Here is a 24805-nt window from a genome sequence, read left to right on the forward strand (position 1 = left end):
TTGAAATGCGTCAGGCCAGGCGCATACATTTAATTGCACACATTCAAGTCCAATTTATGTATGCTAGACATAAGTATGCCAGATAGAGACAGACAGATAGAAAGACATGGGTAACACTTTATAAAAATGGATGCAAAAAAAGCATTATAAAGACTTAATAAATAATTAACTATTGATGAATAAAACATCAACAGATGTTTGTAAATGACTAGGAAATGTAAACAAATGTTTGTAAATGACTAGGAAATGTTATGTTAATATCTTATATTTATCAAACATTTACAAATTGCTTGTAAATGAATAAAATACTGTTATAAGGTATGTAAAATCTTGTATATATTATTTGTAGATATTTTATAAAGCATTAATACAACTTAGTTAATGATAAAAACATTTGTTAATGTTTTGTTCATCATTAGTAAATGATTTACTAAGTCTTTACTCAGCAGACATTATTATTAAGTGTTACCAAGACATGTAAGAGAGGAATGGGAAAGCATACAGGGCTGCCCTGGGCATCATAGAGGACATTCTCCTGATGGGCCGACAGTCACCAGGGGGAGATACTGGGTTTTTCTTTTTTACTTTGTTGATTGTTTTTGTTTGTTTGTTTGTTTGATGTATTGATTTGTTTTAAGGACTGGCCCACATTTTCGAGGGGGGTGGCACGTTGGTCCATAATCCATATACCGAGTCAAGCTGGATGTAGTAATGAAACAGCTTGAAACTGCTTGTCCAGCCATGCATAGAGACAATCAGACAGACAGACAAACAGACAGACAGCCAGACAGACAGACAGAGAGACAGACAGACAGACAGACAGACAGACAGACAGACAGACAGACAGACAGACAGACAGACAGAGACAGACAGAAAGACAGGTAGATAGGCTGGCAGACAGGCAGGCAGGCAGGCAGGCAGGCAGGCAGAGACAAGCAGGTGTCCAGGCAGGGTGTTTACCGTGAGGGGTGTGACGTGGTGTATCTGCACGGTGCGACTGGAGTCCTCCTCGCTCACGCTGACGATGGTGGGCTGGAACACTTTACTGGGCTCCAGAATCAGCACCTGTGGACCAAAAGCCAAAGTCATAAGGCTTACAGAAAGTGGCAAGAGGTCAGTTGCAGGGGTGATAGTGAAAACAAAATCCTGAGCCTGAACTTTTTCCCCTGCTCTAACGATGACGACAAGATACTGCATAGTGACGTAATGTAGGCCTATTTTGACACATTGTTCAAACATTTAATAGCCTGTGTATGACCATTATTCAAGCCTGATAGTAGAAGAAAACCCTGAGCCTGTAACACTTTCTGAGATAAGAATAACCTAATGGCTAATTATTATCAATGTTTTTATTTTTGCAAACTCTGTCAAGCCTGAAATCAGGCATGGAGCCTGAATACTATCAGCCCTGCAGTTGTCTCAGGCCCAGGAAGAAGGGGGTGCAAGAAAGGGGTCCCCATAATATTGTATACTGCAGTGTTTCCCAACCTATGGGTCGGGACCCAACCTATGGGTCGCCAAAGACCCACAGGGGGTCGCGAAGCCCTGTTAATTTTAAGGGGTTTAATTTTAATACCATAAGTAAGTGCTAAATTAAACATTTATTCTATATTTTACCAAAGAAGAATTGAGGAATAAAATGATAACTAAAATGGGTTTTCGCAGGAAACAGAGTATCATGTGACTATCTCTTGTGCAGGCGCTCGATCGGTTGAGTCACCAAAGCTTACAATAATAAAAATATGGGTCCTTGAAGAAAAAGGTTGGGAACCATTGGTATACTGTATTGAGTGGGAGAGCCTCTCAGATGACTTTGTGTCAAGCACGGCCAAAACTGCACCTCTGGTTGTATGCAGTCTGGACTTCTTTTGCGTGCTTTATTTAAGACGTAGGCTTAAATTGGCCTGAGAAATCTTGGTCACAGACATGCTTACCAGGCCTTCACCACAGGGTGTGTCTGTGAACACTCACACTCACCCACGACGTGATTTGCAAAGGAGTCTACAACTACTAAGTTGTAGACGGCTGGTGCTTTTCCTCAAACATTTAATCAGAAACTGCGTCTTTGTGATACGGACATAATGTCTTTAATGGTCCAAGAACATGTTGCCTACAGCTTCACTCCTTTGGAAACTTCATATGGATGTGTGTACCTGCCTGCATTTACAGCTGATCGTTAACATTCCTACAGTGTGTGGTGAGGATAGGGTTACCCAGTGTGTGTGTGTCATGTGTCGTGTGTGTGTGTGTGTGTGTGTGTGTGTGTGTGTGTGTGTGTGTGTGTGTGTGTGTGTGTGTGTGTGTGTGTGTGTGTGTGTGTGTGTGTGTGTGTGTGTGTGTGTGTGTGTGTGAGTGCACACGCGCTTGTTCAGTGTTGGTGGTGTATGTCAGAGCATGGCAACCCGACCGAAGCCCGACGGGCCGGGTCGGAACCCGACGGGCCGGGCCGGGCTCGGACAAAAAAAATTTGAATATCTGTCGGACTCCGGTCGGACTCGGGCTTGAAGCAAACAGACATTGTGAAAAGTGTAAGCAACCAGAGGAAACGTTTCAGTTCATGCAAACGGCAGTTTTGTGATTAAAAAATAAGTAATTGAATATGCATAAATGAAAATGTTGGTAGGCTACTCGTGCAAGTCATTATTATTGGCTGTATGCACGCGCCAGTTACCAGTGGCAACATGGACGCTCACTCCCAGTCAGCCGAGCAGGAATGCCGAGTCAACTTGCTTTCTTCATCGCCAAATCAACAGTTGTCAGTGAACGCGTGGTCTTTTGTTGTAGGCCTAGTGTAGGCCATGTTTCAGCATGCCTTCGATGCTGTCTTAAATGTTGAACATAAAATGACGAAGTTTGTCACTGCATTGCTCGCCAAGGATTACATTTCCAGCATGGGGTAGCAAGGAGCATAATATGGATTAAAGAAGACGCACACGCTACGTGGAGTTGCCTAAGGTAGGGAATGAGAGGTTTCCTGTTATTATTTTGTCCGCTGTGACATTTCATGTCCTTCACGTAGGTTCTTAATTCTTGTCACTTTTACTGTAGGCTACAGTTGTAACTATGCGCGTGCAACCTTTCCTGATTTTATATTGGACATCAGGGGAAATGACATTCTCTTGGAGGGCCGAACAGGCTACTGTTCTTCGGGGTGAACTTATAGCCCATCCTTCTTAACGACAAGGATTTATTTGCACTAACAGTAACGTAACAAATGCTTCCATAGCCGCACTGACTGCATCCAAAACGTATTCGTTAGTTTTCGCCTTTCTTATCCTCTTCCCCCCCTCCCATGCATTTGATCACCGCACCGCACGATCTCTGGTCTAACCGAAAGAAGCAAGGTGCGCTGTCACATGTGTGTGTGTGTTTATACTTACTATGCGTGTGTAACTAAATTAGGCTACTGCAAATTGCTTCATCCTAACGTCTTTGCCAATCCTGGCTATTTATCACGTGCCATTTTGAGTATGGAGGAGCCCACATAGAAAATCTTGCTTGCGCACAGGTTCTGTTGTTATTACAGTGGTCTCGGGCTTCGGACGGGTTCGGACACAAACATTTTAATTAGTCTCGGGCTCGGGTCGGGGTTGATCACTTTTCTGTCGGCTGAGGGCCGGGCTCGGACAGAAAAAAACGGCCCGAGCCACACTCTAGTGTATGTGTGTCTGTCTGCTTGTTCAGTGGGCAGCATACAGTGTGTGTGTGTGCGTGCGTGCGTGCGTGCGTGTGTGTGTGTGTGTGTGCGTGTGTGCATGCGCGTGTGTGTGTGTGTGCGTGTGCGTGCGTGTGTGTGTGTGTGTGCGTGCGTGCGTGTGTGTGCGTGTGTGTGTGTGCGTGCGCGTGTCCTCTTACAGGGCAGCGTGCAGTGGAGACAGTGGGCTTGCAGGCCTGCACCATCAACTCCATCCAGAAGTCCACGGTGTCCTGCTTGGGGTGCCGCAGCTCCGGCGGCTTGGCAAACTGCTTGTACATGATGAACGTCTCCATGATAGACGCCACAAACCTGCAAGAGGTGCACAAACATGTGCACAAACACACACACGGACACGGATACACACACACACACACACACACACACACACACACACACACACACACACACACACACACACACACACACACACACACACACACACACACACACACACACACACACACACACACGGATAAACACACGCATACATGCATATGGTCATTCGCACACACACAGAATCACACAGAAACAAACACAGCAAGATTTATCAAGCTTTGTTCAGTACAAGGAAATCTTGGCAACCAAATTTGACTACAAAGCCAGTAACAATTTTACACAGTTAATTCATTACTTTTTACTTTTCCCAGGAGTATTGTGGTGTAAGGTGCATTGTCCAAGGGCACTTCGCCCACATTCTTCGCAATATTATAGGATTCAAACCCGCAAACCTCTGATTCAAGTGCTTTGGTTGATGGCTCTGGCCTACTGGCTGTCTTTGGCCTAACTATTGCTTTGATATTTTTCTCTACGTAGTTTTCTTTGTGCACTTTTTCCTGCATGGGCTTAATGGCATAAAAATATTGGAGTTGCCCGCACAACTGCAGCCTTCATGTGTACTTGGCACACTGTTTGCCTATGACTGACGTCTTCGGGACTGACGCCACAAACCTGACAACAACCAATTAATGATGCCATTACAGCCGGGCAGTGCACACACACACGCACGCACGCACGCACGCACACACACACACACACACACGCACACGCACACGCACACACACACACTCCACTGCTGTAGCAACACTGACCGGATTTATTACATTCTGTTCAATATTTGCTAATCTGTGTGCTAATGACTGAGTAGAAATAAGCAAAAATCAATGGGCTATTCAGCTGTGTGGGGCTGGGCAGGATGTGGAAAGGAAACTGAAGCCAGGCCGTCGTGGCCTAATGCAGTGTTTCCCAACCTTTTTTATGCTGCGTACCCCATAATACATTTTGTCATATGATGAGTACCCCTCTCACTCATGCTCTATATCTGTTCCTCTATCCCAGTGTGACTACACTCTATATATATTTGTCATTATTACATTTTTCCAAGTACCCCCTGAGGTGTGTTTGCGTACCCCTATTGGTACACGTAGCCCTGGTTGGGAAACACTGGCCTACTGGATAGATGGTTAGGGAGATGATGATTCAAGTACGGAAGTGGTGCGCACATCCAATGCAGGCGCAGGACAAAAGGGTCAGACAACTATTAAAAAATAAAGTTGAATAAGTGCACACTTGCTCCCATTTTCTTTCTGTTCCCAAGTGAATGTTTTTGAACTGCTACATGCTCTCCCTTGGGGATGAATAAATTCTATCTATCTATCTATCTATCTATCTATCTATCTATCTATCTCTCTCTCTCTCTCTCTCTCTCTCTCTCTCTCTCTCTCTCTATCTATCTATCTATCTATCTATCTATCCATCTAAGAGTGTCTCAAAAATGTTCACTTGGGAACAGAAAGAATAAACATTATTTTCATAGGGAGAAGATCATGTAATAATAACAGTTACAGGTTCGAATAATAACAGTTACAGGTTCGAATATTAACAGTTACAGGTTCGAATATTAACAGTTACAGGTTCGAATAATAACAGTTACAGGTTCGAATCCTGTATCATAAAGGAGAATGTACTGTAGGCGCTCTCCTACATCCTCATCCATGGCTGAAGTGCTCTTGATCAAGGACTCTAACATGACATTTCCGCAGGGACTGTAACCAATACCTGGTGACTATATAAATCCAAGTCACTTTGGATAAAGGCGTCTGCTAAGGGTCAGACCAAATTCGCAGCGACATTCTGTATGGACACCGAAAAATGTTTATGTGGTCAATTTCTGTATGGAAAGGTTAGTAGTAGGAAATGGATCGCACTCAATTTTTCTTCTTTCTTGTTGCTTTCTTTTTATTTTAACATTGCAGGGACTGACATGACAGACGTTTCGGCTACACAGAGCCTTCTTCAGTGTCTCCTACCTATTTCTTACTACTAGATTACTTCAGAGACGCACCAACAAGACGGAAGAGCGCGGTGTGTTGAAGATAACCTGCATGGAAAAGTTAGAAATGCATTCCTCGCGCTTCCACACCTACAGCACAGTGGCTGGGTGACGATTGCCGCTAACATTCCTTCATGACAAATGATTACTGGAAATAAGGGTGAACATCACCACAGCTAATGGGGATACAACACAGAAACAAAATAACAACAAAACAATAAACAAAAATGTCATGTAAGTGCTCACCACATGGGCGCCTTGAGGCGATACAGCTTCTCAGAGGCCTCGATGACCTTCTTGTGTTCGTTGGTGAGGATGCTGGCCCCCAGGTAGAAGCCCACATCCCAGTAGTTCTGCATCTTCTCCAGACTACCCTTCCTCCCCAGTAAAGTGCTTAGTGTTACACCTGCAGCCCAGTCAGTCAGATACATCACACGTCCACAAACCACACACGCACGCACGCACGCAAGCACGCACGCACACACACACGCACGCACACACACACACACACCACACACACCACACGCACACGCACACAGGGTTGTGTGCATATTCAAAACAGATAAAAGAAAGGATGCATGCATGTAGAGAACACACTTGTAGTCTATAGTTAAAATACATGATCACTTTTTGTAATAAAGTCTAAAATAACATACTGAATTCTCCATCAACAGTTATTCCACTTGAGTCAACATTCTCACACGTTCAAAGTCATTATACTGTAGGATGTAAGATGTGAGGGAGGGGTCATGATTATAATCCCAGTGCAATGAAACTCCATTGATGTTTCTTGAAATCGCACAGTTGAGTTACTGTTATTGTTAATACAAGGCCACCAGGTGCAAGATATGTATTGCATGTAGGTGGATAACAAATTCATTTGAACATACGGTTAATTTGCTTACTTGGGCCACAGTGTGCCAACGATCAACACTGATATGGTTGCAAAAAGCACCAGTAGATTGGTGAACTACATTTTCCATCCTCCATTCGTATCTCTTGGCTTACAGAACTGGCCCTGGAGGTGTTTACATACACACTGAATAGACGACATGTGTAAGAGAAAAATGAGGGTATTGTACACAAAAATGAGGTAATTTCCCTACTAACCAAGACATCTGGCCCTAGTAGATTTACAGAAAAATGCAAACAAACAAGCCACTTGGAAAATATTGTGTTCAATATTTGTTAAATGATTAAACTTGACGTCAGAGAGAGGAAGAGGGTGATATGGGCAGCTTGCCATTACATCAGTGAGATCAGACTTCTGCTGTTATTTTTAGAGAGGTTAAACTATGGCTGCTTTTTCTTGTTCTTTTGCAAATTGCGTGCGGTATGCATTACAATCGTACACTTCAGGAATAAAGCTTGTTTCACCGTACCTTTCTCTCAGTTAAATACATTGTAAATTACGTAGCTATGCATTTGAAGAATGTTACATTGCCTTAAGTGCTGTCTGGCAAAGGTTCTATGTGTGACCAGGTGCTAACACTAAACTTGTATGTATGTATGGTACGGTATGTGGAACAGGTATGACCTAGAACTGGTACTGTCTCCAACTGGGTAATGATAACAGCAAACTTTAAGAAAGTAACTTTAGATGGAGAAAACCACACTCTCAAGCTGAGTCTCATTAAACCATTTAGCTCTTAAGCCGCTGTGTCTACTGGTGGACATGCGGATATAATAATAAATAATAATGAGACTCTGCTTGTGAGTGCGGTTTTCTCCATTTTAGGTAATACATCACCCATTAAACTTTGATTGATACCCTTGTAGAGGCACCAATTCATGGATTTGTCAGAGTTGCACAATTGATTGGCCAATGCAAGTGAATATTCAATCTCAATGAAATATTAATATTTAAGTGATCGATTATGTGCTGGTGTAAGTGCTCGGCAGCACGCACCAATTTTGCGCAGCTCGGGCGAGGTGTCGTAGTCGTGTCCTGCAGCCAGCAGCAGCACCACACAGTTGATGCCCGAATGGAGAGTTGGCTCTGCCTCAAACGCCCGCCCATACCTGTAAAGATACAGGCATGTACACACACACACGCACGCACACACACACGCACACACACACACACGCACGCACACGCACGCACACACACAAACACAAATACAAACACCCACGCACACAAAAATAATATGCAAATGAGACCTTTGCCTTGACACATCCTGTGACTTGTCATTTACTGGGCTGTTTATACCAGTGATGACAGTGTCCACTATATCTCCTGTGCTCCTACTTCCTTGACTTGAGCTGTTTTGTTTTAGTATTGTATCTGCGTATAAATGGGTAACACTTTATTTTAGTGTTACAACTATCAGCACTAATACATACAATGTTAATGCCTGTATACTGTATAAGTAACTTGTAAGGCACTAAGCAAATTCAAACATTTGTTAATCATGTATTTGCCAAAGTCTTGTTCATGCACAATTAGGGATTTATTATGAATATAACATTAGTAAGAACCTAACAAATGTTAGATTTTGCTTAGTGCATGCCTTACAAGTTACTTATACAGGCATTAACATTGTATGCATTAGTGCTAATAGATGTAACACTAAAATTAAGTCTTACCTATAAATGTGCCAATTACAGCAACATCCGTTTTTTCATTCCCCTGACTTGTGTAGTCTATTGCGTTGCAGAAAATAACATAATGGAACATGGCTGACTGAATGACTATTCCGGATCACACTCAGTGTAACATCTGCTTATCCTTGCTTACTTTGTGCCATGACAATGACATCATTGTTTTCAGAAATGTTCAGCGCATATCATGCCAGTCTACGGCGGGAGCGTGTCTATGTTCCCACAGCCCATTGGTCCCACAATGTTTGTTAAAGGGACACGGTGCAGGAAATGGTCAAAAAAGGTACTGCAACTATGCTGCTCATTGAACCTAGGCTCCCTATTGCCAAATTTGATTACATGAAAGTTAACTCAGTAATAAACAAATATTTTCAAGTATGGCCCAATTACAGTCATGCTTGCAGCTAAAAATGGCTATGTTAGGAAATTCAAAATGGCGGACCATGGAGAAGATCCCCCTTTTCATGTATGGAAAGCGCAATTTTTCCAGTCATAATGAATACTTAGAATTTGACGGTGGTGGTAAGTAGTCATGAAAAAGGTAACATTAGTGAGTGGCCAGCATGAATTCTGGTAATAAACAACTAAAAATCTCACACAGTGTCCCTTTAACACATCCGTTTGGGCCTTTGGTTTCACGTACACGGAGCTCTACAGTAGCTCCCCAACGCAAGATTTTTTTCCAAAATGCATGTTTCCCAATGGTGATCCACATGCCGTGTAAAGGAGTTCAAAATTTGTAAACATATAAAAGAATATGTGTTTTAAAAACATCTGCACATGTGTAACTAATAGTGAAAATCTGTGTAGATGACGGGGCTTAGTACCCTTAAGTATTTTTAGATGGGGCTACATTAGATGGCGCTACATTAGATGGCGCTAAATAGCGCTACATTTGGTAGCACTTACTGTATGTACTCCACTTTGGAGAAGATGCATAGCTAGAGAAGCAGTGGCGGCTGGTAGTCTGTCAAACAGGGGAGGCTGTTCAATTACAATATGTCCAGAACGCAAAAAAAAAGGGGGGGGGGGGGGGGGGGGGGGGGTCAATTTTGACACACATCTTACATTGGTCCTGACCAATGACTGGCCTCACACACTAAAGGACTCTTGTTGAAACAAATTTGTTAATCATTAATCATTATCCCCCTTGTAGCCTATTCATAGGGAAATGTTTTTTTTTTTTTTAATTATTATTATTATTATCATTAGGCCTACCTCCGCCACATAATGATGTGATTGAGTTTGCCTTCGTTGACTTTGTTCATTACTGGGTGCACGGCTTAACTTACCACTAGATGTCGCAAAATCTTTAATTATTTACCAGACATTGCCAACACAGTAGGACTCGCCACTCACGGGACTTGGCAGTTAACCAGTTGGTCAGACACCACGAAAGCTCAAAAGAAACGGTTGTTCTTCCCTACCTTTTTCACCAAGTCAATATTAGGCAGTGCTCTGCTCTGCTCCTTGATATTCATTTTCTCCTCATAAGGACGACTGGAATTCGCCAGAATTTAATCCACAATGCTTGGCATTTTGCATAGCTCTCTAGCTTTCTTGCAAGCTAGCCCTAACGAAAAGTAGGCAACTTCAACTTTTGAATTGGGAGATTAAAAAGGATAAGGACGTGCCACTATTAAGACTTTATTCGCAACACTAGGTTTACAAGAATATGTACACAAAACTGGAGTACACCGCAATGAATAGCTTCCCCACTGGTTACCACGACGAAACTTCTCAGTCAAATTAATAATAACATATCCGCATTTCGAAATGAAATCAACTACTGTAGCCTACTGACACGGGGTTCACCCAATCACAAGTCGGAGCTCCAGTCTCCGGTCCCTCCCCCCTCCTCTCTCTTCTCCATTCACTCCCAGTGAGGCTCAGTCTCAAAATCAAAAAAATTTCACGGCAATAGCCAATGACCGTTTAGCATTTTGCCATTGAAAAAGCTTACAATCCCACATGCCATTGAAGTCCATTGAGACTCGACTCGCTTGCGTTGTCATGAGCGGAAAAAAAAAACTCGTGCGAGCCTCGGGATCTTATTACAGATTGGTTTCATCTCTAAGTTGAGCACATGCATTTTCTATGGAGCTGGGTCTGAAATAGCAATGTTATTAAGTCGTGTAAAGCATTAGTTTACATACTATTCTCCGTGATTTTGGACAGGAGGCGGCGCCTCCCTTGTACTCAAGGAGGAATCGCCTCTGCTAGAGAAGCAGCCAACAACCCACCACCAGCACCTGATTTACTCAACCAAAACACATTGGCCACTACGAGTTCATAATATAGTCATGATTAGCTTAATCTAGTGCTTCATATTACACACACATACACACACGCATGAATTGCATGACTGCACGCACAACTGCACGCTTGCACATGCCCCACAAACATAAAATATGCATGCACACACACGCACACACAAACACACAATACAAGCACACACACACACATAAGTTCATCTAGCTAGTCTGGGTCCATTATCTTATCAGTGGTGGTGTCTATCAGTTGTATAGGGTTAGATCTTCTCCCAAATGGCCATACTCCAGACAGGAAAGTGCAGGCAAACAGAGAGAGATATAATCCCAACACAAACACAAAGGGATGAGCTGTGGTGTAATGGCGCAGAACAGGAGACATTACAGCTGAGCTTAGTCTGGGAGCCTGGATGGCTGTATATGAGCTCATTACAAGGGCTCTGGAAGGAGTTTTAAAGTGGTGGCGCATTTTTTTTCTTCATTCTTTATTTCTTAATAATGCTACTGCTGCTGCACTCCACTCAGTTGTCTGCAGTCAAGGTTGAGAACACTTCATTTAGAGAGCCCAAAAGTCGGGATGCAAATGCACCACCGCATCTCCCTTTCTGGCACCTATGACTTGTTACTGTTCTGTTCTGAAAATGTTTGGGAATATTTCCATGGACCACATTAAGATGGAGCACTGCTCTTACTATTACTGTTACTATAAGTAGTATTTTGACATTATTGCTATGCTACTACTGTGTATACATCTGTGCAATATGTATTATGTGTATGCTTGAGTTGACACCGTAATCTCTCAGGATCAATAAAGTGTCTCTACTGCAATGTCCCTCCCACTCTACTGTAGTGTTACTCTGATGAGGGGCCCTTCACACAGATGTCCCAGCATTCCCCAGTGGCGCAAGACTACCTGTTTGTTTGCATATACAAAGTGGTAGTTTGAAGTCCTGGCCTGTCCTGTCCTTCAGGCAAAACATGCAGGTGGATAGTACAACATTACTCGTGGCTGGCAAAGCAAGAATAACCCTTGAGCTATGGACTCAAAGAGATTACTTTTCCCAAATGTCAATGTGGTGTAGCCTCTTACTGCAGATGGGGCCGCCGGCGGGCCTATTCACTATTTGCTGAAAATTCACAGCTACTTCATGACAACATTGCTATGACAGTACAGAGAGCCTTAAGTAACAGATTAAGACATAGTCATTACAATTTTGGTGACAGTAAGGTTATAACATAGGCTCTGTGCTAAGGGGTTAAGATCCAAGTTTGACCTTTGTTGCGTAATGCTTCCCTGGGATGTATCTTTAGGCTGAGGGCATTGTACAATCAAAACTAGTAGGCCTACATGGAATTGTATTGCACTGTGTTGTTTTGAAATTAGTTGAATTGTTATATGATTGAATGGTTTGTTTTATTTGAACAGCATTGAACTGCATGGAATTGTAATAAAACATACTCTAATGAAATTGATTAATACAAAATGCCTTTTTTGTTCTCATCTCACACAGTCTTTCAAGGACCGATGTTTCCCCCAGCACATAATAGTTAAGACGGCCACCTTGACAAATGTCCGCTGAAAAGGTAAAGATTTCATATTGCGAATGTTATTTTCAAAGTAGCTTCACGGAAAATTGATTGACTTTTTTGTGCTTTCAAATCATATTTCGGCAACACTTTACTTGACTCCAGCGTCATACGTATGGCATGACAGTGTCATATCGGTGTCATGACGCAGTCATCGCCATGTCTTAAATATTATGTCAATGTCATTAACATTTTATTGCTCTTGCCATTAAGTGACATTTAGATAAGGTTAAGACTACCCAGACAACGTCAACTTGTCATGACCATGAAATGTTTATGATATTGGCATAATGTTTATTACTCGTCCATGACGTTGTAATGTCACACATATGACGCCAGCGTCAGATGAAGTGTGACCCATATTTCATATTAAACGACACAACATGGGCATTCCCACTATGATAATTCAGTCTCTGATGCCTGCTAAGCCCCGACCCACCTTGTAGTGGTGTCAACAATGATCGATTCGGCGATCCGAATCGATGCGGGGCATGGACGATCCAGAATCGATCCGGCAAGTTCCAGAATCGATCCGGCAATTTTTTTAAGTTTCAATTACTTCCATGGATATTTCGGGAGCAAATGAATGTTAAATTAAATAAAAGCACTTCAAAACATTGCAAGACTGATACAGACTGATACAGAAAACAGCCAATAAATTGTTGCTCAGTATCTGACTACTTGAATTGCCTCATCATGGTTGATTAAACATTTGCTTTGCGTTCAGTAGAAATGTAATGCATTGCAATGCATTGTAGAATTGAATCGGATCGGATCGGATCGGATTGGATCTAATAGAATCGAATCGAATCGGATCTACTACCTCCCGAATCGTGATCGAATCGGATCGTGAGGGCAGTGCCGATCCACACCACTACCACCTGAATGTCACACTATGGCGCCAGCGTCAGATTAAGTGTGACCCATATTTCATATTAAACGACATAAAAATGGGCATTCCCACTATGATAATTCAGTCTCTGATGCCAGCTAAGCCCCGACCCACCTTGACTAGCTAATGTACTGCAGGAAGCACTGAATGACTGTACAGAGCACGTCTCACCACAAGCAGGCCTGGTCCCGGCTGTGTGTGTTGCTGAAGCCAGAGCTCATGAAGGTGTCCTTGTAGATGCGGCCACACAGGCAGTACACGTCCGAGGCCACGCGGCCCCCCGACTGCACGATGGGCAGGATGACCGACAGGGCCTTGTCGCGGTCACCGGGGTGGTTCCTCCTGCCAACACAAACCACAACCACAAGATGGCCGAAAAATATGTCACATGTTCCTTTCATGCACATGTTCACTGGGGCAGTCACACAAATCGCGCGCACACACACACACACACACACACACACACACACACACACACACACACACACACACACACACACACACACACACACACACTGTACTGTTGTATATAATGCATGCAGTCCAGACAGTCGACATATGCACGCACATCACACACACACATTCATATCAAGACCAAAACACTTCCATACTCATGCTGAATTAATCTTACACTAAACGTTAAGATCTTCACATCATGTTGGTCCCATTCAGAGATCTGTATTCATCTGTACATAAATGCAACAACTATCAGCTAGAGATCGTGCAGTTCATTACCGGTTGAGTGCGAATATGTAGTGAAACTGGATATTCTGTTGGGCTGCCACGCGAGACGTCGGCAGGATATTCAGGGTCTCGACCAGTTTGATTATGGCATCGTAGTCCTGCAGAGACACAAAGAGGTAGCGCTTCACATTTCCATTCATTCATTATGCATGCCAATGACAAAACACCTTTACTGTGTCAAGGATTGCGATAATGGGCCAAGATACCGTTGACTCTACGATTTATTTGCTTGAGCGAGTACTAGGATTTCAGAGGCACTCAATGCTTCTCATTTATCAATCTCTCACGACGAGACAAATGTTTGTTGTGTGTGTCCTGGAAACTCTGAAGCACACAGCATGCATATAAGAAAACTCTATTTTTCCGGGTTTGTGTTTTCATATCACGTTCAACCTCTCAGCCTAATGATCCGATTTTGCGCGATAGTACATCTTTGGACTTTCATAGTGAGTCACTGGCTCTATTTGACATTCTTTCTAGAACCGAATATGCTTTGCAGATGGCTTGGCAACACAGAAAAATACAAAAAAAACCTGCAATGTGCTTTTCAGCAGATACTGAAACTAAAGGGCTCATGTACAACAAAGCCAGAACTAAACCACACATCTTCACATGGGGATTTCTTCTCTTGACCTTTAAGAGCAAAAAGAATCTGCAAATGCAACACCTCAAACGAAGCAGAACTTTTTTTACAAGCAGTGTGGGTAAAGTGTGGGTTTGTCCTGTTTTGCAGCTTAACTATGAAAGTAGTCTCAATTTGGTGTGCTTAGCACTTATAAACACAGACATGTAGACTTTCACTGTCTGAGCTCTTAGACTCAATCATTTTTAATAAGCTGTCATCATGATCAGTTGTTCATTCCCCCTAACACAACATGGTTTCAATAGAATACCTATCACATCTTCCCCTTTTCTTGTCACATACATGGCCAAATGCTCTGAGAAATAGTGCATACAGATGGACACACACACACACACACACACACACACACACACACACACACACACACACACACACACACACACACACACACACACACACACACACACACACACACACATGTCTACCTGTATGTCCCGGTAGGAGAGCAGCAGGTTGACGACAATGTCTGGGCTGAGCAGCTCCACGGTGTCCAGGCCCTTCTGGATACGGCCCAGCTCCTGGCTCAGAGCCGGCCCAGTGAAGCGCTCCCGAGCCAGACGGATGTCCCGGCGGATAGACTCCCGGAAGTACTCACTGAAACACACACACACATATGGATCCATCAGCTATGATCCAATCAGCAATCAACTATAGATTCCATGCAGTACAACTTGATGGGGCTGGGAGGATACTCAATACATTACCTTACATTACACTTAATCTGACGCTATTATCCAAAGCGACTCATAGTTATTTACCGGGTATCAGTTGCAGTCCCTAGAGCAGTATGGGGTTAGGTGCCTTGCTTAAGGGCACTTCAGCCATGGAGGGAGGAAGGAATTGGTAAATCTGGGATTCGTACCTACAAACCCCTGATCTTACCCACTAGGCCAAGGCCCAGACTGCCTGAGTACTACTAGGTTGTGGCAGAGACACAGAGAGAGAGAGAGAGAGAGAGAGAGAGAGAGAGAGAGAGAGAGAGAGAGAGAGAGAGAGAGAGAGAGAGAGAGAGAGAGAGAGAGAGAGAGAGAGAGACCACATTGGACCACAGAGACCAGGCGCCCCAGGGCAGAGACAAGAGGCACCGTGATCTTAACTATAGCCACGGCTTCAACTTTCATCTCTGCCTGACTTGGCGTTTTGTCTGCCCGTTAAATTGGCTTCTAACGAACTTCCGGAACTAGAACTCACTGCCGACAGCTACACTCACAGAGAGTGGGGAGCAGAGAAATGCACCCTTCAATAGCACACCTCATGCACTTTTTTGTAATAACATTACATTACATTACACTTAGATGACGCTTTTATTTATCCAAAGCGACTTACAGGTATTTTAGGCACAGGGTATTGGTTACAGACCCTGGAGCAATGTGGGGTTAGGTGCCTTGCTCAAGGGCACTTCAGCCATGGATGAAGGTGCAGGTAGAGGTGGGATTCGAACCTGCAATCCTCTGATCTGAAGACCAGCGCTCTAACCATTGAGCCATGGCTGCCCAGAAAGAATATCAACACCTTATTTATTCCGAATAAACAATTATCAGGCATGTCTGAGGAGTAACATAATAATATGAGCAAAAAAAGGACGTTTGATTCATTTCAAAGTGCCAAGAGCTCAGCTCCCCCACTCTAATAACAGCAACACAGACTGACAATCAATAGTGCTCTGCTCCTCATAGTAATACAATATCATGATATATTGACCACTATGCACTTCCTTCTGACAGAGACCCACCCACTAGTCAGTTACATAGAATCATAAATAATATAAGCAGAATCCTACAAACCATCCGATCAATCAACTTCTCACTCGGTAACAAAAGTAGCTCTGGATAAAAAAGGTTCTGCTGTGTAATAACCTAACAATAACAACAACAACAACAACGACAACAACAACAACAACAACAATAGTTGCTGTTGATGATGATGATGTATGGGAATAACAACAGCTGCAGATGAGCTCTGAGAATGCCAAATCACTGACTCTGTTTTATGGGTGTCTTACTTAGTCAGGGTGCATGTTTGATACCCCCAGAGACTTCATAGCACAAGGGTGGGAGCGACTGCTGTCTTCCATTCTGCAGCTGCATTACTGTGGCTGGCAGGCAGAGAGGGAAACTCAGGGCATGAAGTCCATAAACCTGGAGTGAATGTGAAGATTGTGATAACAATCACGGAGCACCTACATTGTGTCACATTGTAGTAGGCCAAAATGCTGCCACGTGATATTGTTCACAGAGAGATGAAGTGGAATGGAAGCTCTCGCAACATTCTAGAGCAGTGCTACCCAACGATTTTTTACTTGTGTACCCGTTAAGCTTTTTCGTCACACCATGAGCACCCCCTAACTCATGTCTTATATTTCTGCCTCGATCCCAATGTGAAGATTTTGGCTCCGCACATCGTCTGGCAAAAGCCTCGAGCTCGGTTCTCTCAGTGTTTAGCCAGTCAGCAAACAGTTGAGAGTGATGACGCGGAACTCACCCGCGAGCTCCGTTACTGATTGGTTAAGGTAACTATATTCACACTTTCGTTTTGTTATGTGTTTGCTTTTGCGACGCTATATCGTAACAGGCATGCTAATAAAGCACAATATGAGTTTTAATTGGAGTTTGGAGCTCCAATTAATTTAAATGATAGAGTAAGATCAGACCATCTACCACCCTCCACGGAGACGGATTTTCGCCCAGGCTAAATGTGACGTGCTCCATACTTTTATTCATTTCCCAGGTACCCCCTGTGGTGTGCTCGGCTGCTCGCATACTCCTAATGTAACTTATACCCCTGAGAATCACTGTTCCAGAGAGTCCTATACTAAGATGTCACATCATATTTCTAATGGAAAGAAGCAGAGGACAAATTCACATCTGTAAAGAAAAAGGGGCCTTTCTTTCGTCCCAATGGTAAACATTCCCCTCTAATTTACTATTAGTAATACATACCATACAACTGACTTCCAGCTGGCTTTATCGACAAGATGAGGATGCAGAGTTGGGTGTCAGGTTGGGCTTCAGCCCACGATAAAATACAGATAGCGTGCTGCTGTTGTGCACAGCGCTAACACATCACACCATAAATGCCCTACCTACCCGCGGACCCAGGTTCGAATCCGGCCTGGGTCATTTCCCTGCCCTTGCTCTCTCACACGTTGCCGGTCCCACTCTTTACTTTCGTATCACAACAAAGACAAATAAGCCCAATAAAATATTTTCTAAAAGAATAGTAATAAAGAGGCCTCGGCCGTGGCTGCAATGGCTGAGGTGCCATACTGGTACGCCGGGGACCTGGGGGACAATTCCAACCGGAGGTCATCTCCCAGTCCTCCCCCAGCTCTCTCTCCCACTCCTTTCCTGCCACACTCACAAATTGTCTGAATAAAAGCTTAAAAGCTGAAAAATATCTTAAATAAAGAATAAAAATAAAATAAAACTGGACTGGTGCAGCAGGTGGATACACCGTTAAAAAACCACAATGTAAATTTAACATCAAGTAGACCCATAACGCGCACTGTTCCACCAGCCAAATGCTGTTATAGTCGTTGAAAGGTTTTACGACCATAGTACTATACTACTATGACATTACACAGTGCCTGCCTTTAGTAATACATTGCGACTTGGGCCATTCTTGCAACAGCCAATTTGTAACAGGGACCATGTCTTAACAGCTAAAGTGTATTTGGTTCCATTGAACTCTGAACACTCCTTTTTTTTTACTGTCTATGCATCATAGGTAACAGAGAGGGGGATGCAGTAGTGCATTTGCATCTCCACTTTTGGACTCATTAAAGGGACACTGTCCAGGAAATGGTCAAAAAAGGTACTGCAACTATGCTGCTCATTGAAACTGGGCTGCCTATTGTCAAATTTGATCTTTACATGAACGTTTACTAAGTAATAAACATATATTTTCTCGTATGGTCCAAGTACAGTCATTTTTACAGCTAAAAATGGATATTTTTGGAAATTCAAAATGGCGGACCATGGAGAAGATCCCCCTTTTCATGTATGAAAAGTGCATTTTTTTCCCAGTCATAATGAATACTTAGAATTTGATGCTGGTGGTAAGTATTCATGAAAAAGGTAACATTAGTGAATGGGTAGCATGCATTCTGGAAATAAACAACTAAAAATCTCACACAGTGTCCCTTTAAATTAGGCTTTCTCAACTTTTACTGCAGACAAATGAGTGGAGTGCATCAGCAAAAAAAAAAAAATGCACCACGACTTTAAAACTTGTTCCGGCGCCCTTGGTAGCCTATTCACACATACGGCAAGCTTTACGGACCTGGAGTGAATGTGGACGTTGTCGAAGGTGTGCACCAGCCTGTCCACCAGTGGCGTGAGCAGGGGCTCCAGCTGGAAGCTGGGCTGCATCAGCTCCTGGATGCCCTTGATGGTGGAGGCGTCGCTGGCAAACACCTTCCCTTGGGGGGACACCATGTACGGGATGAACGTGTAGCTCCCACACTGCTCCTGAGGACGAGGGCGAAAACACACACGCATGCACACACGCACGCATACGCACACATACACACACACACACACACACACACACACACACACACACACACACACACACACACACACACACAAGTGGTGTAAGTGAATATTCACAACTTCAACGACACTTACCTTACTTTCCATTTTACCATTTCATAAACAAAATCATAAGCAGGCAGAAAATGAACAGGTTTGATCTCACAGAGGCATGAAGCTGTAAACATTCATTCAGCAACACTTTCTCTACCCAACGTCTTCCAGTGACAGAGTGAGTCATCAAAACACAAAACAGGTGTTTCCAAAACAAGTGTTTCCAAACGGATGGTCTGTGTAGCCTATAGGCTAAACTAGACAGCTCAGCTGTGCAACATTGTGTTGTGAACTGAAACTACAGCTAAGTCACTGTGCTTGAGTGTGCGTGAATAGAAAACATGGGACACTATGAACAGTGAAAACATGACATGCATTTCACGCTTTTGTTAGATCTGACAAAGCATTTATGAGACCATGGCGCATTGTACCTTGAGGGCTTGCAGGTCGTCTTCCTGCTTATTGCAATACAGAATGATGTTGTTTGTCATATTAAAACTCTCCCGTACGCCCAGGTGATAAAAGAGGGAGGGTTGGCAAAACGAATCGCTCATCTCCACAACCGCAACATCTGTGAAAGTAAATAAAACACGCGCCAGATTATGAGTAAAGAAAGAATTTGCTTGGCCCTTCTGGAAAACAAAAATCGCAATAACAAGAATGGCCACATATGATTGTGCACATATTGCGATTCTACTATGGGTTAAAACATGCAACAACTTGCCTGCGTTGTAGAAGTTGTCAAGAACGTCAGTGGTCCCCAGAGCAATTCTCTCGAAAGGAATAGTTTTTAACACGGCACGTGTGTCCGCGCAAGCCTCTTGGAGACATTTGAGAGACAAATTCTCTTCTGACTGGGGCACCGACGCATGTTCAACCACTATGTAAACCACCGCCAGTGCCCTCGTCCGACTCCGAGGCGAAGTTACATTGTTTTTCCCCGAGTTGCTGAGTTCGATTGCCAACGGGTCCTGCCACAGACTTCCAGCCGAAACTCTGAGAGAATCTTTCCTTTTGATCTCGTGCGTTGATCGCAGGCTCATTCGCCTGCGCTCCGACGTGTACATGGTTGAGCAGTAAAACAGCTGTCTTTTTGCACAACTATGAAATTGCGCTTTTCAGCAGAAATTCCTTCATCTTCCTTGATCTATAGCCCAGATAGCGTGTATTCCTTGGATCCCAGGTGAGTCGTCCTCGACATTCCATTTGGTCCAAAGATTGGTGACGCCCTCTCCACGCCTGCCACTCTGGGGGAAAAAAAGAAAACCCTTCTGGAAATCATTTAGGAAGCTGCGTCCTCTGTCGCCGCAATGATATCATTGCAATTACGCACGTGGTGAGTGCGTAGAGAGCGCGGCGTCTGTGTAGTTCTCCATGGCAGGCAGGTGTCTTGAAGTTAAGAGAAAGCTCGGAAGTCGAAAGAAAATTCCCCTAAGTGACACACTGTGTGGCAACATCTCTCTTATCAGTCTCTTACCTGCGTGAAATTGTGAATTGTGCATATAATGCAATTGTTATAGTAGCCTATAATGCAATTGTTATAGCATTATGCATGGTGAATAGCATACCTGATACCTTCATCGACGACCCAAACCCCCCCCCCTACACACACACACACACACCCAAACACACACACACACACACACACACACACACACACACACACACACACACACACACACACTCACACACACACACACACACACACACACACACACACACACACACACACACACACACACACACACACACACACACACAAGTATGGCGATAGCCTACTCACACAGCCTATTGAGCACAGTGGTAAACTTGCTATGAGCATTGCGTGCAACATTGTATCATTGCTTTCCAAGCACTATCTTCCAGAGCGTAAAATCTATGATTTAACAATAGATCGCCCACGTGAGGAAATTGGGGGATATCACATCTGTTGAGGGTTATCTGGCGAATAATATAGTTCAAATGCATTACCAAACCTAATCTGAATATATCCTAAATCTGAGAAAATGTGTGAGGGTGTGAAATTCTCAAATTTCATTGGTTGTAGGACAACATTCGCGATTCAGTCGAGTCTGCCTCTTTCGAAATGAGGTTGCCAACGAGCTCGGTCAAATCCCAAATTGGGCGCTCGCCGACACCCATCCAAACCACACAATTGTATACAGCATAAACGTTAATTATGATACGCCTATCATGAAAGCCTGAATAGAAACTGCTGTTTGTGTGTCACCACCACTACAGTTTGAAGAAAGGAATATAATGCTACAGTCAGGGATGCTGACGGGGGGACACAGGGGACAGTTGTCCTAGGCCCAGCGAGAGAGGGGGCACAATTGGGTCCTCATTACATTGTATGTATTGGGATGAGGGCCCTTTAAGATGACTTTGTCCTGGGTCCTGTCAAAGATGTCAGGGGCCCTGGATACAGTATGTGGTGGGAATTCTGAGATAAACCTGTCCATAGTTAAGCACAGAGAGAGAGAGAGAGAGAGAGAGAGAGAGAGAGAGAGAGAGAGAGAGAGAGAGAGAGAGAGAGAGAGAGAAAGAGAGAGAGAGAGAGAGAGAGAGAGAGAGAGAGAGAGAGAGAGAGAGAGAGAGAGAGAGAGATAATAAGCAACAGGCAAAATGATGTGTGGTGAGCAGATTGTGCCCTGGCTGCAGTGTTGCTTGCCGCTGTAAGACCAACACATCAGCTATCCAGGGAATGGGATGCTGTTTTATTCACCCTCCGTGTCTGATCATAGATGTCTAAAGTAAAAGTGAAAAAGTGACCAAGTCACAGTGCTTTATTACTTGAAAGGCCCTGTGTTATGACATAGTGGTGTAGTACTATGGTACCGTTTGAGGGGCAGCGGGGTGGGGTCAATGCATTACACCAGTGAGTCAGCTGATCGTAGCACCATATGCATGCCGTTCCAGTGGAACACTAATAGCCATCTCTAACAATTGTGTTTTTTCCCATTTGTTTGAGTTGCATCCCTTGTATGATACAGTGCTATACAAATACAATTATTATTATTATTATTATTATTATTATTATTATTATTATTATTATTATTATTATTATTATTAGGGCCTATAATATATGATATACCCTGCGTATAGAAAATGTTATTTCCTCAAGAAGACAAATTCATGCTGTAAAATGAGAACATTGAAATTGTCAATATAGGCTACTTTCAGATCCATGGTTAAAGCTCTCACCCAATGTAAAGTGGTAGCCTGCATCGTGGCTATTAGGCTATACTAAAGCTAGATCGGCCAAAATGTATTGGGGGGGGCATGCCCTAAACAGTGAGACGATAAGGAAGGAGTATGTACTGTAACTTATGTGGTTTGCTGCCTATGCACTCTGCCCTACAAAGGCAAAGAGCAGTAGGCCTAAGTGCATTTTTTCAAAAAAATGTTTTTGGCAGAAATGGAAAGTGCATGGTCAGTTCTTCAATCTGTTAAAATTTCAAGTTGTTCTGTAAACACTATTTTATATAAATATTTTATATTTTAGTTCGCAGTGTGTATTGAAAAGTAGGCTAAAACCAAGCCAACGTGCAGTAGGCCTATAGTGTTTTTGCTGCAGTTTGCCTATTCTTTTACTGCTGTTTGCCTTGGTTTCAGTCATTTGCTGCAGTCTGCCTTGGTTTACCTTGCCCTAGCCTTTGTTATTATATTTTTTGAAAATAGGGCTTGTTGTAGTTAGTAGTTTGCAGCAGGGTAGTGTTGGTAGTGTGCAGTGTGTGTCATGATTATGTTAATCATGATTAATAATGCTAATGAGTGTGTTTACACTTTCTATGCAGAGCCAAACAGCACCCTGAGAAATGCTAATGCGATTGCTAATAACTCACTAATAACTCACTCTAACTGCTAACCAATACCAGAGATTCTTTAAGTATATAGAGATATGCCAATGTAATAGGTTGCTATGGGCACCTAACATGACCAGGTTCCGGTCTGCCTAAAAGGGCGTGTCATAATGCTCCTACCATTGATTAGGTCTGCTTAGGTCTGCCCAGAGCTGTAGAGAATCTCTATGGCTTTGGGCTGTCATATGAATGGGCGTGGTTTAGAACTCCAGTACTAATGTTTCGTCACATAGACGTACTGTACTGACAACTGTACACAGTCATCTTAAAGCCACACTGTATGTTTTTGTTTGTTTTGAGTCAGGCTACGTAATCACACACACACACACACTGTTTTTTCGGGGTTTTATGATTACTGCCTACGTCTGCCGTCACCTAGGCCTACGTGTTTTCGTGGATGTGTAGCGGTATACCAAATGTGTTTTCATGGACATGCATGGTGTGCCGTCAGCATGTTTTTGTTTATGTGGTGATGCGCTGTCATCAAATTTCCGTTCAAGGTGCGCTGTCACCATTTTTCTGTGTGTGATGTGTGATCAATACTACTAAGAAGTGCATCATTTTATGTTCCTTTATGTGACCTTTATCACGTGTTGTACTTTATATGGGGCCCACACAGATAATGTTGCTTACGGGCCTATTGCTGTGTCGTTACGCCACTGCACACACACACACACACACACACACACACACACACACACACACACACACGCGCACACGCACACACACACACACACACACACACACACACCAAAACCAGAGGTGGAACGTATCTAAGTATTTTTACTTCGTTACTGTAGGCCTAGCCTAGGCTACTTAAGTCGTTTTTTCTGGAATTTGTCCTTACTTGAGTAAAAATAAAAATGCAGACTTTTACATTTACTCAGTTACTTTTTTTGACAATTACTTGTACTTTCTACTCCTTACATTTCTAGAAGAAGACTTTGCTACTAGTTACATTCATCCTAAGTTTTCCTGTTGTGTTTCGTGCATATTTGAGTATAGCCTCAGCTGCGGGCAGGGAGGTGGGACCAAGCCCCTCTTTTAAACTGACACCCAGACAGAAAAGAAACTTTAGAAAACATTAACAGGACTCCATAGTCATGTTCAAATATAACCGAAAACCGTTGCGGAAACTTTTTCCTATTGGATCAAGTAGGCCACCTCTGACCAAAACACACATACACACACACACGCACGCACGCACGCACGCACGCGCACACACACACACACGCACACACACGCACACAGACACACAGACGCACACACACACACACACACACAGACACACACACGTGCTTGCACACACAAACACCCTCTCTATCTATCTATCTATCTATCTATCTATCTATCTATCTATCTATCTATCTATCTATCTATCTATCTATCTATCTATCTATCTATCTATCTATCTATCTATCTATCTATCTATCTATCTATCACACACACACACACTCTCTCTCTCTCTCTCACACACACACACACACACACACACACACACACACACACACACACACACACACACACACACACCCTGATCAGGCTCCCAATTACTTCCGTGACCGGAGTTGTTCAAGTCGTGTCTGGTCTATT

General features: G+C 43.3%; 1 protein-coding gene across 1 annotated transcript in view; it reads right to left on the reverse strand.

Annotated features, from left to right (window-relative positions):
• The window catches only part of si:ch211-1i11.3 (mitogen-activated protein kinase kinase kinase 5), a 52338-nt gene extending 31743 nt beyond the window's left edge, over positions 1 to 20595 (reverse strand). Inside the window, exons 1-10 of the mRNA XM_063199123.1 lie at positions 20074 to 20595; positions 19781 to 19920; positions 19045 to 19232; positions 15189 to 15357; positions 14112 to 14218; positions 13548 to 13718; positions 7936 to 8048; positions 6273 to 6432; positions 3856 to 4006; positions 961 to 1065 (exon numbers count right to left, since the gene is read on the reverse strand). Coding sequence (XP_063055193.1) covers positions 961 to 1065; positions 3856 to 4006; positions 6273 to 6432; positions 7936 to 8048; positions 13548 to 13718; positions 14112 to 14218; positions 15189 to 15357; positions 19045 to 19232; positions 19781 to 19920; positions 20074 to 20416 — 1647 coding nt within the window. The 5' untranslated portion in view covers positions 20417 to 20595. The remainder of the gene's footprint in view (positions 1 to 960; positions 1066 to 3855; positions 4007 to 6272; positions 6433 to 7935; positions 8049 to 13547; positions 13719 to 14111; positions 14219 to 15188; positions 15358 to 19044; positions 19233 to 19780; positions 19921 to 20073) is intronic.
• Between the last annotated feature and the right edge of the window lie 4210 nt (positions 20596 to 24805).

Source organism: Engraulis encrasicolus, chromosome 5, assembly GCF_034702125.1.
Source record: "Engraulis encrasicolus isolate BLACKSEA-1 chromosome 5, IST_EnEncr_1.0, whole genome shotgun sequence".
In the NCBI taxonomy this organism is placed as follows: Eukaryota; Metazoa; Chordata; class Actinopteri; order Clupeiformes; family Engraulidae; genus Engraulis; species Engraulis encrasicolus.